General features: G+C 43.9%; 1 protein-coding gene across 2 annotated transcripts; it reads left to right on the plus strand.

Moving 5' to 3' along the window:
* Window positions 1–842: 842 nt before the first annotated feature.
* Window positions 843–9,520, plus strand: LOC123054829 (uncharacterized). 2 transcript variants are annotated; one of them, XM_044478682.1, is made up of 13 exons: window positions 930–1,098; window positions 1,541–1,933; window positions 2,448–2,873; window positions 3,613–3,944; window positions 4,407–4,481; window positions 4,627–4,729; window positions 5,508–5,596; window positions 6,516–6,627; window positions 7,269–7,322; window positions 7,431–7,479; window positions 8,224–8,327; window positions 8,433–8,548; window positions 8,767–9,520. In XM_044478682.1, the coding sequence occupies exons 3-13, from the start codon at window positions 2,463–2,465 to the stop codon at window positions 9,095–9,097; spliced, it is 1,776 nt and encodes a 591-aa protein (XP_044334617.1). In that variant the 5' UTR covers window positions 930–1,098; window positions 1,541–1,933; window positions 2,448–2,462; the 3' UTR covers window positions 9,098–9,520. The 2 variants fall into 2 exon arrangements, with proteins under 2 accessions (XP_044334618.1, XP_044334617.1); XM_044478683.1 differs by lacking the exon at window positions 1,541–1,933 and having other exon boundaries at window positions 843–1,098.
* Window positions 9,521–12,753: the final 3,233 nt, after the last annotated feature.

Genomic DNA, 12,753 nt, shown 5'->3' on the forward strand with positions numbered 1-12,753 from the left:
CCCCGACAACCCCGGCGGCACTTCGTTGCAGCTCCGGCGACCTCAGCGGGCGCTTCAGCGCAGCACCGTCGGCCTCGGCGGCGCTTCAATGCAGCACCGGCGACGCCCCCACGAACTCCATTGCAGCTTCGGCGGCGCCCAATTGCAACCCCGGCGACCCCCACAGTGCTCCATTGTAGCTCCGGCGGCGCTCCATTGCAACCACATCGAAAGCTTCAACGACCCCGACGACGCTCCATTGCAGCATCTTGCCACATCTAGGAATCGGAATGCTGCACCATTGGAGGCTTGCACCGGAATGTTGTACAGGGGTCAGCCGCCCGCAGTGGCGATGCTGCTGCAAAGACAGCCATGGTTGGAAACCGGAGCACCGCTCCTGTGAGGGTGAGCGGTGTTGCTTGTATGGTGATGCAAAGCAGAGATGAGGCGTGCTGCGAGCGTCGGCAGCGTGGTGGCTGCAATTGGAGAGGGGCCGTCGCGAGCCTCCAGTGCCTCTCACCAGATGTGGTGGAGAAAGAAATTTCGGCGAGATTCATCAGGGTTGTGCTTGGGAGGATAAAGAAGAAAGGGTGTGGTCAGTGCGGTTTTCAGAAAAGCGAAGAGTTACGGGATGTGAGGCTAGGACTAGGGTAGTTGACCAAGTGCGAGATGCATCAACGTGGGTGGGCCATAGACGCGTGGCGCGCAGACGACCAGGCTGATTTCTTCCAGAAATCATCCGGATGAATTAAAGTGTTTTCCTATTAGTTTTATTGTCTTAGTGCCAAACGGGAATAACCACATGTCATCGCCATCCTTTTTTCCTTATAGATAAATAATGCTGGCTGTGCCATCGATCTTTCATCCGATGGCCCAGCTTCATTTTTCCCTTTTTCTACCCAGGCCAGGGCGTACCGCTTCGCTGCTGCTATCTCCCTCCCCCCTCCCCTCGCTGTAGCGCTTATCTCTCCCAGACTTTCCCCCATGCCCCTCGAACCCTAGCGGCTGCCGGCGACGACGCCGTCGCCTGGCCGCCCCGCGACCGACCACGACCTGCCGAGCTCCTCCGCGACACCCTCGACCCCGGCCTCCCGACGCCTGCTCCCTCTCTTCCTCAAGGTGAGCTAGCTCGGCCAGAACCCTCCCTCCCCCAATTTTCTGTGTGCTCCGAGAGGAGCGGCGCCAAGCGGAGCTCGCGGCGGCGCAGGTGATTCCTATCTCCTCCTTCCCTCATGTCTCCGGCCATCTACCTCTCCGCCGCAGCCCATCCCTTCCCTGTGCGTCCCCCCCACCCCTTTCCTCTTCGCCTGGTCCCCTCCTGCTGGTGCCCTCAGCGGCTGCGCGGGCGGCCACGAGCACGATCCCGCGGCCCCTATGCCATTCATGCTCGTGCTCCTTCTCCATGTCCGCCCGCTCCTTGTCTCTCAGCGCGTTTGCTGTTCCCTGAGCTACAGGGCCGGCCCACCCTGGGATTTTGGATGATCCTATATACCTATGGGTCTATAACTGGGCCAGGAAATTGTTTTGGGCCCAATAACACTTACTGGACTGGTTGACCCAGGAGGCCAGGAGGAAGTAGGAACGCAGCCACGCCGTTCGTCCACATCGAGAGCAGAACAGCCGCCCCTCGTGACCTCGTCCCGACGCCGCCCCTCGCACAGGCGTGCCCCGACGCCCAGCCGCCGTTCCTCGTCTAACCTGCTCGCCGTCGCCGACCTTGCGGCCTCGCCGGTCGCCGAACTTGCGGCCTCGCCGGTCGCCGGCCGGAGCCAAGCCCGCCTCTCCTTCCCACCCGCACGGCCCTTGCCCTGCGGCCTGCGCGGCTGCGCCCCTGATCCCGGCCGCCTGGCGCCCCTGCCTCCGGCCCTCCGCCCCCCTCAAAGCCCGCGGCCACCGCTGCCGCTCACTCAGTCACCAGCAGGCAGGACTGCCAGCAGGTCTCCAGCAGCAGCAAGTGAGCAACCGAAATACCCAAATTTCTAATTTAGGGTTTGCTTTTCTGCACTATGATATCCAGTACATGAACACACACATAGTTTTGTACACCATTTCCACCTTAATTAGCTTTATTGATAGAAATTAATTGTGAAATTTATCTACTCGTATTTCTTTGTGATTTGGTAATTAGTTTGAACGTTCACATGTCATATTGCTTATCAAGTTTTGCACATCATTTCTGCCTCAATTAGCTTTATTGATAGAAACTAAGACCATATTGTGAAATTTATCTACTCGTATTTCTTTGTGATATTGATAATTAGTTAGAACGTTGCTTATCAATTGACAACAGGCAGTGTTTTATATGTACACCTAGTTTCTAAATGCTATTTTTAGTGTCTACATGTATAATAACCTATCAAATTTGTAATGTCCAACATCCAAACGGAGCCTAATGGCATTTTCGAACTTTTAGTTTTGACCAGTGGTATTTTAGCTATTCTCTCAAAACCGACCTCTCCTTGTCCCAGGACACAAACTCAAAGATGGGAAAGGGTGACAGGGAGAAGGAAGCGAAGCACCGACGACGCGGCCGCAGCAGCAAGAGATCGCGCAATGCCACACCCTCGTCGGACTCTGATTCTTCCCCTTTGTCGGACTCCTCTCCTAGCCGCAGCCCCGGGCCCCGGAGTCGCAGTAGCAGCAAACCTGAAAAGTCGTCCTCATCTCGTCGCCGCCGCCATCACCATAAGAGCAGCGGCCGCTCACGCAGTTCCCGTGACGATGATAGACATCGTCACCGGCGGAGGCGCCGGGATGAGCGTGCCCGTCACAGCAGCGATGGCAGCGACCTGTCGGGATCAGGCTCAGATGATTCAGGATGGATGGAGGAGGCGCAGGAAATCGTCCGTGGCATTCTCAGTGAATTCCCTGCCATCACCAGTGAGCTTCGTCAGGTAAGGCCTTCAGTAATTCGATTCGAGTTCTCCAACAAGAATTTTCTCTATTATATGTTGCCTGACTCTGGACCTGCACAATTGTACCGTGAGAAAAGATTAATTCGGTTAGTTTGCACGACACAGTTGCCTATCTGACGTGAAAACTGTGGCCATTACAGCTGAAGTGGGTAAATTGTAGTTATGTTCTAATTATGGTGATGTTTATAGGTGAAACTTCCTAGTATCTTAAAATTGTAAAAGATAATGTATTTCAGGATATTACAGTGTCAACCAATTAGTATATGTAATGTGCATCATTTGAATGATGACATGCCTATATTTTTCACAGGATGTCAAACTTCTGCACTCAGTCAAATTTTAAGTCAAGTCGCTACCCAACAGTTTAGGTGATTTGTGGACTAGTCGACTAGTTGACCAAGTCCATCACTAGTTAAACCAGCTAGTAGGCACTTCTACAGTCACAATTTCACAGCAAAAAATAACAGTAGAAAGCATTTTCAATGTGTATGGGCTCACTTATTACATGCACATTTTCTGTTGTTCACGACCACTCCTCTTCTATCAACTTGGACTTTTGGATTTTACTCAGCTGTTACCTTTGCTACTTGCCTCTGTCGTCACCAGTTCCACTGGATAGAAGTTTTTGCCTTACTTCCATTAGTTTTGCCTTTTTTGTACTATTGGCTCTGATTTCCCATGGAACAATAAGTTACTTGTGACTTTTGTTAACATGCAGCTTCTCCAAATGATAGATAGTGGTGAAGGCATTGATATTTCCGGAATTTCTGACAAGCCATTAGTGAAGCATTTGAAGAAACTTTTCAGATCCCTGAAATTGAAAGAAAGTGCAAATGGAGCTTACTTGCTTTCAGCAAAAGGTGTTCCTACCCTTGATGTTGTTGGACCAGTATTAGAAGCAAGTGCCAAACATGGAAATGATCCAAATGAAACTGTGGCACGAAATAGACAACAAGTACCGTTGCCTAACTTTGACGTACAAAATAAAGATGACATCCCTCCTGAAGATGGAGGAAAAGTTGACCGGGAAGAGGACACCCCTATAAAGAGGTAATGCCTATGTGCCAGAATTGCTCTGTTAGAAAATATTGTTCCTGGTTATAGCTGACTTCTTTTGTCATGATTACTCTGCTAGAAAGTATTTATTCTTTTAGCTAGACTTGATAAATTTGCTAGGTTTGGGTAAATTGTCCGTAATGTAATGTCAGGTTCTCGTTTGTACCCTAGTGGCACTAGCAAAGGGCACTATGAGGTTTGTTTTATAACGCATGTCTATCAGGAATTCCGGATCCTCTTTCTTGTTCTTTCGTAATTGTTGCCATTTCTCTTGCACAAAACGTGTTGCTATCCGGGAATTCCTGATTTCTAGATTAGGCATGTACTGGGTGCTTAATGGAGAGGATTGCTCTTATAAATTACTTATTTCGCAGTCACATGTTATTTTCAACGCATTAGGATGCTAATTTATTACCATTATTCAATTATAGTCCAACAAGGTTTTGTTGCATGCAGGGTAATTGGTCCTGCAATGCCATCACGTGAATTACTAGCTGCAGCAGCCGAAATGACAGAGGCTCTTAGGTGCCGGTAAGATATCGTTTTATGACCTTGTGATTTGTTACTTAGTCAAGAGCTGACTACACAGGCCCTTAAGAGTTGCGTCGCTTAATGAGTACCTCACTCAGCACTGTTTTATGTTCGTAAATAGTAACTATATTTTCTCTATCTCCAGGGATGCTGAATTGGAAGCTGATGATGGATTTCTTATAGGTCCTCCACCACCAGCCATGGTCGCTGAAGCTGCATCTGCAAATGAAGCCGAGCGATTCGAAGAGGTACACTTTCAGCGACATTTTCTCGCAAAATTTCATCCAATGTTTTTCAGTACAAAAATGTACTTCTGTATTTTGAAGTCCCTCCAGCATGTGTCATGCAGCATTCTCCAGTTATTGTGTGGTCTACGCTATTTCCTGATTCTTATAGTTGATTATTTCTATTCAGCTTCAACAATTGCCTTAGGTCCTCTCTTCATGCCAGACCCTTGGTCTTTTAGCAGACATCATAAATTTGCTGTATGGCCCATTTGTCAGAAATATGTGCACCATCAGTATACTTGTTAGGCCATTTCTTGCTATGTCTTCACTATGTCTTACCGCAGCACCTTGTGTGTAGTTTACACTCTTACCAATTGCTTGTCATGCTTTTTGTTTATTCAGTTTGCTGCTGGCAGCATTCATATAATCTATAGAGCCAATTAGCGTGAATCATCTATATTTCCTGTGCTCACCTGGCATGTGATTGGTATTTGCAAAATCTTCTACTGAACATTATGCGAGGTTATTTGTCTGTGACACTAACAGGAATGTTCATGAACATATCTTTAACTGTTATCGGGACCCCAATTTGCTGTTCTAGGATAGTTTGTTTGGAGACCTAATCATAGGCTTCTATTATACCTATGATTCTGAATGTTTAGCTGGCTTTTGATAAACTTCAGTGGATTGAAAATGATTTTTTTTTCAGGACATACTTGAGTCTTTCCTATCACATACCTGTTCTCATTTGTCGTGCACCATTAACTTTTAATCTTAATTTTCATGGAATTGGGTGTAGGTTACTCGAATATTGGGTGCTGATGCAGATGCACTCTATGATGTTCTGGGCATAAATTGGAAGATGTCGTCTGATAACATCAAGAAAAGGTCGTTATTTGTGTACATTCCATGCTTATTATACATATTAATATACTTATGATATACCTGTATGTAGATAGGCAGCAGAAATTAATTAAGTTTTTTCACAATAGTTGCAATGACGCAGACCTCACCTTCTGTTGAGAATAATGAAAATGTGCAGGATATTATATGATGGCAAATATAACAAGTTTAATGTTCTACTGTCTCTTGTAATTTTTTCACATCTCTGATTCATCTTTGTCATGAAATGAGCCCATATCATCATAGAGTTAAGAATGTGCTAAGCAAAACAAATGAAAACGTCTATGGAGCTCTAGTTCCCAATAATTTACTACTCACATCCAATACCTCTTGAGGATAATTGTCCATGGTACATTGTTATAATCCTATGGAGATCTGTTGGGTTCTTAAGCTCAATGCATTGCCCTTTGTTTTGCGAGTATGCAAACAGCAAACAGAATCCAACCGAGTAGTACATGCTTAGATTGATTACTATTGAAGAAAACTCTTATGATGTCTCACAAAATAAACTTCTGGCAGACACAATTGGATGCCAAAATAGGCCATACCCCCAACTTCCCCGGCTATGTGCCAATACTTGTTCAACTTGTTCTTTGGTCCTTATTTCGAATATCCAAGTTTCAAAATTTGAATGGTGTCTTCCTACGGTTATCATCTGTCAAGATGTTTGGTACTTTGCCCTGAAGTTACTGTGCATTTGATATTTCACTGAAGTCGGTGAGCACCTGTTTAAAATGCCTGAAGTTGAGCTGCCAATTGATGATCTTTCATACCGAGAATCACTTACCCTGAAGTTGGTGTGCATCTTCTCTCCTGTATTGAGCAAGCTTATTGATTGATCTACTCTGTCTATTTTGCCTTGTTATTTGTCAGCCTGATCAATCATTCTTATCTTGTATTATAGGTATTGGAAGCTATCTCTTTTAGTGCATCCGGACAAGTGCCCTCATCCTTCAGCACAGGAGGCTTTTGTGAAATTGAACAATGCCTTTAAAGACTTACAAGACCCTCAAAAGGTACATGTCTTGAATATCATATGATTTGCGAAATGTCACAATTATTTAAAATAGCTATCCATTTGCTTTCTTATGAAAAATAATAAATTAAATGTTTGGATGTGTTGAGATAAAATAGTCTGAAATGAGTTTATGATTCCAAACAACAGAAAATATTATATATTTGCCAAGGAGAAAATATTGATGTATGATGCTGTATGCTCAAATTGCATTCTGTTCTTGGATAGGGCATCACTCCGCCTACAACTATTGACTATTTAGCTACAACATGCATTTTAAGTTTGGTGGAAGGACTTATTACGACTACTCTTGATTTTGGCCTGCTAATGGTCTGACAGTACCGTTTGTAGCAATGCAGGAAGTTTGAGATAGGTTGAAGGGGGGAAGTACTGATTTTCTTAATATGTTTAAATTTGGTCGGTACCACTTTAAGAATAGCGATGCTTGCAGAATGAGTGAAGTTCAGTCTTCTAGAACTTACAATACACCTCATATCGCATTTTGTTGCCCACAACCAGCAATATGTTTTTACACTGTTAATTTGTTTTAATGCTAGCTAATTATGTGATGTCAGGAATTACTTAGCTTGCTTTGCCCTTCTCAACTGATATTTTGTGCTGACTACTTATCATTGATCGCAGAGAGGCGCAATAGATGAGAAGATACAAAAGAAAGAAGAGATGGAACAATTCGAGGTAACTTACGCTACATATGGATTTGTCAAGATCGCCTTTCTAGTGGTTAGGACCACAGACAATACTATTAGTTGCATGAATCCTGATCCTTTTTTGGTATTTTTGTAGGTTGAGCTTAAAGCAATGCGCGAGGCTGCAGAATGGAGACAATTACAAGGTACCACTAACAACACAACAATGCGAAAACTCATAAATGTGCTAATGTAGGAAAAATGATAGGCGTTGCAGCATGCACAATAACTATTTTGTTTTCAGTCTATGCATATTTTAGAGGAAAAAAAATCCTTATATGCTGCTCTAGTTATGGAATCCTATTCCGGGTCATGAATGACAGAGAACTGCTCTTTGTTATTGTGGTGGTGTGGTGGCTGGAGGAAAATTGTTTCTTAAAGCTGGGTTTGATTGACCATATGGTCCTATCATAATGATTTGGTTTGCGCTTAATCCTTCCTACCATAGATATTCTTTTCAGGCGTGTTTGTATTTTCTCTGCATTTATTTGTAGTAATTACATTTAATGTAATATGGTTCAGCAGATAATTGTGAAAAGTGAAGAATAGAACATGATATCAATATGGTATCTTTTGGAGATGGATTTTTGGCTCCTGGGCACTTACATTCCCTGATAAACAGTAAAATCCGAAAAAATACTTTTTTTTCTTCCAAAAAACCTGAATTTCTTGACAACAAACATGGCTGAAGGCCCAGACCACCATGGATGTCATTCCTTCACCAAAAATTTGCATGCAGGTAGAACACTAAGCAATGTTTGTTGCCAAAAAAATTCAGCTTTTTTTAATTTGTTTTACTTTTTTTTTTTGGATTTTACCTTTCATGGTGGGTGCGTTTGAGCTTGGGAGCACAGTACTTTTTTTGTATCTTAATAGCTATTTGTTCTTAGGTATATCTCTTGAAGGCGATGAAGAACTTTTGGCAGTTCCGAAACAGCCAGAGGCACCACCTACACGAGATGAATGGATGACTACATTGCCACCTGAAAGAAAAGTAAATGATCATAATATATCTCCTTAATTCACTGTTTACCTATGCCCTAAAGAGAGAAACGGTACTTGTTACATGTTTGTATCTAATAATACAATTATTCCACAGGCTGGAGTACCAATGCATTCAACTACGGCATTTAGCATGAATGGCAAAGAGGGACGTGGTGACACAAGTGCATGGACAGATAGTCCACTTGATAGAGCCCAGAAAGCACAGCAAAAGTATGATTCTGCCTCTGTTGTTTTCGCTCTATGGTACACTATCAGGCAATATGTTCTATACCAGCAAATATGACCAGAGTACTGTCACAGAGAGTGGCTTGGCACACAAAAATACCAGCAGTTTTTGGCGACATTTTTGTTCGTCATAGTACTTGACATGCTGATATGTGAAAACAATTATGTACTACTGGTGATAATGTCAATGATGTTTTTTGCAGCTACTTAGAAGCCTACAACAAAGCAAAGGCAATTGCAGATGGACATGAAGAGCAGGGCAAAAGCGCAAATGCTTCTCTTGTGGATAAATACAACTCCTCTAAGCGGTCGGTATCTCTTGTGCAGAAGCACCGAGAGAGCAAAAAGGAGAAAAAAAAGCAGAAGCAACAACGAGGGAAGGAAGAATGGGAGGAGAACCACCCATGGAAGCCGTGGGACCGTGAGAAAGACTTGACCGCTGGGCGGCAAAATGTGGCTTTGGATCCAGAGAACACGGCACAAGGACTGTCGTCCCGTTTCTCATCTGGAGCTGTGCAGAGGAACTTCCTGTGAGGAATTTGAGTCAGACTCTGCTTGAGGCACGCCAAGGAGCATGCCCTAATTAGTGGCCGGTACCAGGGTATGTATTTGGCGTCGAACGCCAGTGTTGCTAGGGGCACAGAAACCATAGAGAATATGAGGTTTGTGACATTTGCTATACGAGCAGCTTGCATGTTGTTTTCTGGAGAGAGCTGAAGTTCTCGATACATATAGAAGGGTTTTGCTTGTGAGTTGTTTCAAAGTTCAAGCTGTATAACAACCCTAGGTAGGTCTTCGTTCCTGGCTTATTTTTGCCTAGCGCGAAGACCTATGCTCTGAGACTTAAAAGGATGGAATAATGGTGTATACTATCCTGCTATGCTACTGTCATTGACTGATCATGCTAACCTACTGATACTTGATGCAAGAACAATGAAGTATGCATTGGTTAGGTGATTGAGAGTTTTGCAAGTGAAAGGTGTCATTGGTCGTTTAGTCCATTTGTTAGGCTTACCTGAATGTTTAGTCCATTTGTTAGGCTTACCTGAATGTTAAGCGTATCTTTTAGTCAGTATGGATAGATCAATTAATTGATAAGCTCATTCTGCACCCATGGAGTAATAAGCTTGCAAATATTTAAACATAATTCAGCTCAATAAAAATCTGCTCAAAACAATATTTAGATATAATAATTAACAAAGGTATATAAGGGCAAGTTGTTGACCACTGGCAAAAGAAGGAAGATGGAGCCAGAAACACATGCTCTATAGGAGAACAAGGTGAAGACTTCCTCTTCACCTTCCACTAATGGTTACCCTTGTCCTGGAAACATATTTCCCCTTGTTCCTGCAGGCACTAGGTGTGAAGACAACCAAATCAGATCACAAAAAATAGCACCAAAAATGCTCCAATAAGGAAGAACAATAAGCTTGCCAAATGGCAGGACGGCAACATGTGAAGCTATGATAGATGAGGCTAAGGGGACTCGGCAGTCGGCACACCACGATGCGTACACCCATCCGTCGCTCGCGACCAGGTGGAACTGCCGAGCGCATGGACCATCACTATGGAGTCTACTTCAACTAGTCATTTTGTTTTCGTATAATAAATAAACTCCTGCGGAACTTCTTTTTTCTAAGTTACAACACGGAAGTAATTTTTTTGTCTAATTGATTTCTCGTTTAAAATTTGAACAAGTTACAGGAACATCTTTCGGTGACAATGTGCCCTAGTTAAGTAACCGACAAATGATCCCTCAGAGCTGGATAAGTTTGATGTTGAGCCGGGTTATGGTGAGAAACTTGCTGGCTACTTGTAGGTGCCACATCATTACTACAACAAGGAAGAGGCATCTGACGCATCTGTTGGATCAGGCGGCACAATCAAAGAGCATCGTCCTCGCTTCGTTCCTAGCAGGTTCCCGGTGCCTCCTCTTCCCAAACAAGGAAGCTTGTTTTCTCACCATCAGATATATGTAAATCGACTCCAAACATGGTGCATATGTATGATTGAGAGCACGATACTAGCTAGTATAGCCAACGTGGGCTACAAGAGGCAGAAGGGTGAGCAGAAGAGAACATGGGAGAGTATACATATATGGGCGGAGGATGACCAAAGGTGAAAGCCCCCCAACAGCGGTTGGTGTGGAACTAATGAACAAAGCTAAAGTAGTGTAGTTAGTGTGCAAGGGGTCTAGGACAACATATGCACATGTGTGTACTTTAGATATTTTTACGACGTTTGCTATATGAGTAGTTGGCCAGGCTGATGACCGTAGAACAATGTGGGAGGAGGAAGAAAGCAAATCTCGGCCGCAAATTACACCATTGCTGTGTATGTCCTGCTGCTTCTGCAATTCAAGCTATTCAGATAGTTCAAGCTAGCTTGTTGTGGAATTTAGTTGGGGTACGACACTGCAATGCAGAGAGTTCAGGTACCCCTTGTGCAAACAGAGTAGGCGCCCCTCAGAAACCATCAGAGACCATTAGAAGACGAAGTGATGTAAGTAGAATGAAGTGTGCGTTGGCCAAGTGATTAAGAGCTCTTCGCAACTGAAATGTATCTAGCAGCACATTGGGTGTTTAGTTTCATTCATTACGGTTACCTCTAAAGATATTAGATACATCTTTTAGTGTTTCATTCATTCGGCACCCGGGTAATAATAAGCTGGCAAATATCTAGACACAAGTCAAAACTAAAGCTTCCCCGCTGATCCGAGCCCAATCAAATTGGCGAATCCTGTTCCGGCATAGGACATGGCACCAGACACTCTTTTGACGCCAGACTTGAAGGCAACTGGTTGAAGATCTGCTGGCATGTCAGAGAACACAGCACAAAGGATTGTCGTCCCGTTTCTCATCTGGAGCTGTGCAGGGGAACTTCCTGTGAGCAATTGCAGTCAGGTTGCTTGAGCATGTCTCGATTGGTGGCCAGTACCAGGGTACGTATTTGGTGTCGGATCCCAGAGTTGATAGGGGCACAGAATGACAGAAACCGTAGAGAATGTGAGGTTTGTGACATTTGCTATACGAGCTAGGTCCGGATGTTGTTTTCTGTGTGAGAGCTGAAGTTATCGATGCATATAAAAGAAGGGCTTTGCTTGTAGGTCTTCGTTCATGGCTCATTTTTGCCGAGTGCCAAGACCTATGCTTTGGGACTTAAAAGTGATGGAATAATGTTGTATACTAACCTTCTATGCTACTGTCATTGCCTGATCATGCTAACCAACTGATACTTGTTGCAAGTACAATGAAGTGTGCGTTGGTTAAGTGATTGAGAGCTCTTGCAAGTGAAAGGTGTCCTGCAGATTGGTTGTTAGTTCATTCGTTAAGGTTACCTGTATGTTAAGCCTATCTTTTAGTGTTTATGGATAGATCAATTAGTTGATAAGCCCATTCTGCACCAAAGTAATAAGCTCGCAAATATTTAAACATATAATTAATAACAAAGGACGAGTTGTTGACCATAGGCAAAAGAAGGAAGATGGAGCCAGAAACACGCGCTTTATAGAGAACATGGTGAAGACAACATATGGTTTTGTCTTGGAAACATATTTCCCCTTTGTTCCAGCAGACATTAGATGGGAAGACAACAACATTGAGAGGAATGTCGGTGGTCGTTTGTGCGTGAGGAGGTAGATAACAAACACGATTTGTTTGGTGATGGCTAGGGTTACCGTTTTCTCTCTATATGCAGTAAGGTAGGAGATGCATCAGTTAATAACTCATAATTAATTAGCACTGTGTTTTGTATTACACACTTGGTGTCAGAAACATCTTTTGGTGACAATGTGCACCCATATTCCTTTGAGCTGGGTAATCATGGGCAACTTGCTGGCTACTCGTAGGCACCACAGTATCACTAGAACAATGAAGCGGCATCTAACGGAAGTGTTGGATCGGACGGGACAATCAAAGAACATCTATAAAATTTCGTTCCTAGCAGGTTTCCGGTGCCTCCTGTTCTCAAACAAGGGAGCTTGTTTTCTCACCATCATATGTAATTCGACTCCAAACGTACATATATATGGTTGGGAGCACTAGTTACTTGGGAAGGCTAACGTGGACTGCAAGAGGCAGAAGGGTGAGCAGAAGAGAACATGAGAGTATATATACATATGAGCAGAAGGTGAGGCAAGCTGAAAGCCCCACAACAGCGGTTGGTGTGAACCTATTGAACAAAGCTAAATT

The sequence above is a fragment of the Triticum aestivum genome, chromosome 2D, assembly GCF_018294505.1.
Source record: "Triticum aestivum cultivar Chinese Spring chromosome 2D, IWGSC CS RefSeq v2.1, whole genome shotgun sequence".
NCBI lineage: Eukaryota > Viridiplantae > Streptophyta > Magnoliopsida > Poales > Poaceae > Triticum > Triticum aestivum.

Coding starts and splice junctions, on each gene's coding strand:
- LOC123054829 (XM_044478683.1), top strand. CDS start 2,463: ATGGGAAAGGGTGACAGGGAGAAGGAAGCGAAGCACCGACGACGCGGC. Junction 5,597..6,515: donor TCTGATAACATCAAGAAAAG/GTCGTTATTTGT, acceptor CTTGTATTATAG/GTATTGGAAGCTATCTCTTT. Junction 7,323..7,430: donor AAGAGATGGAACAATTCGAG/GTAACTTACGCT, acceptor GTATTTTTGTAG/GTTGAGCTTAAAGCAATGCG.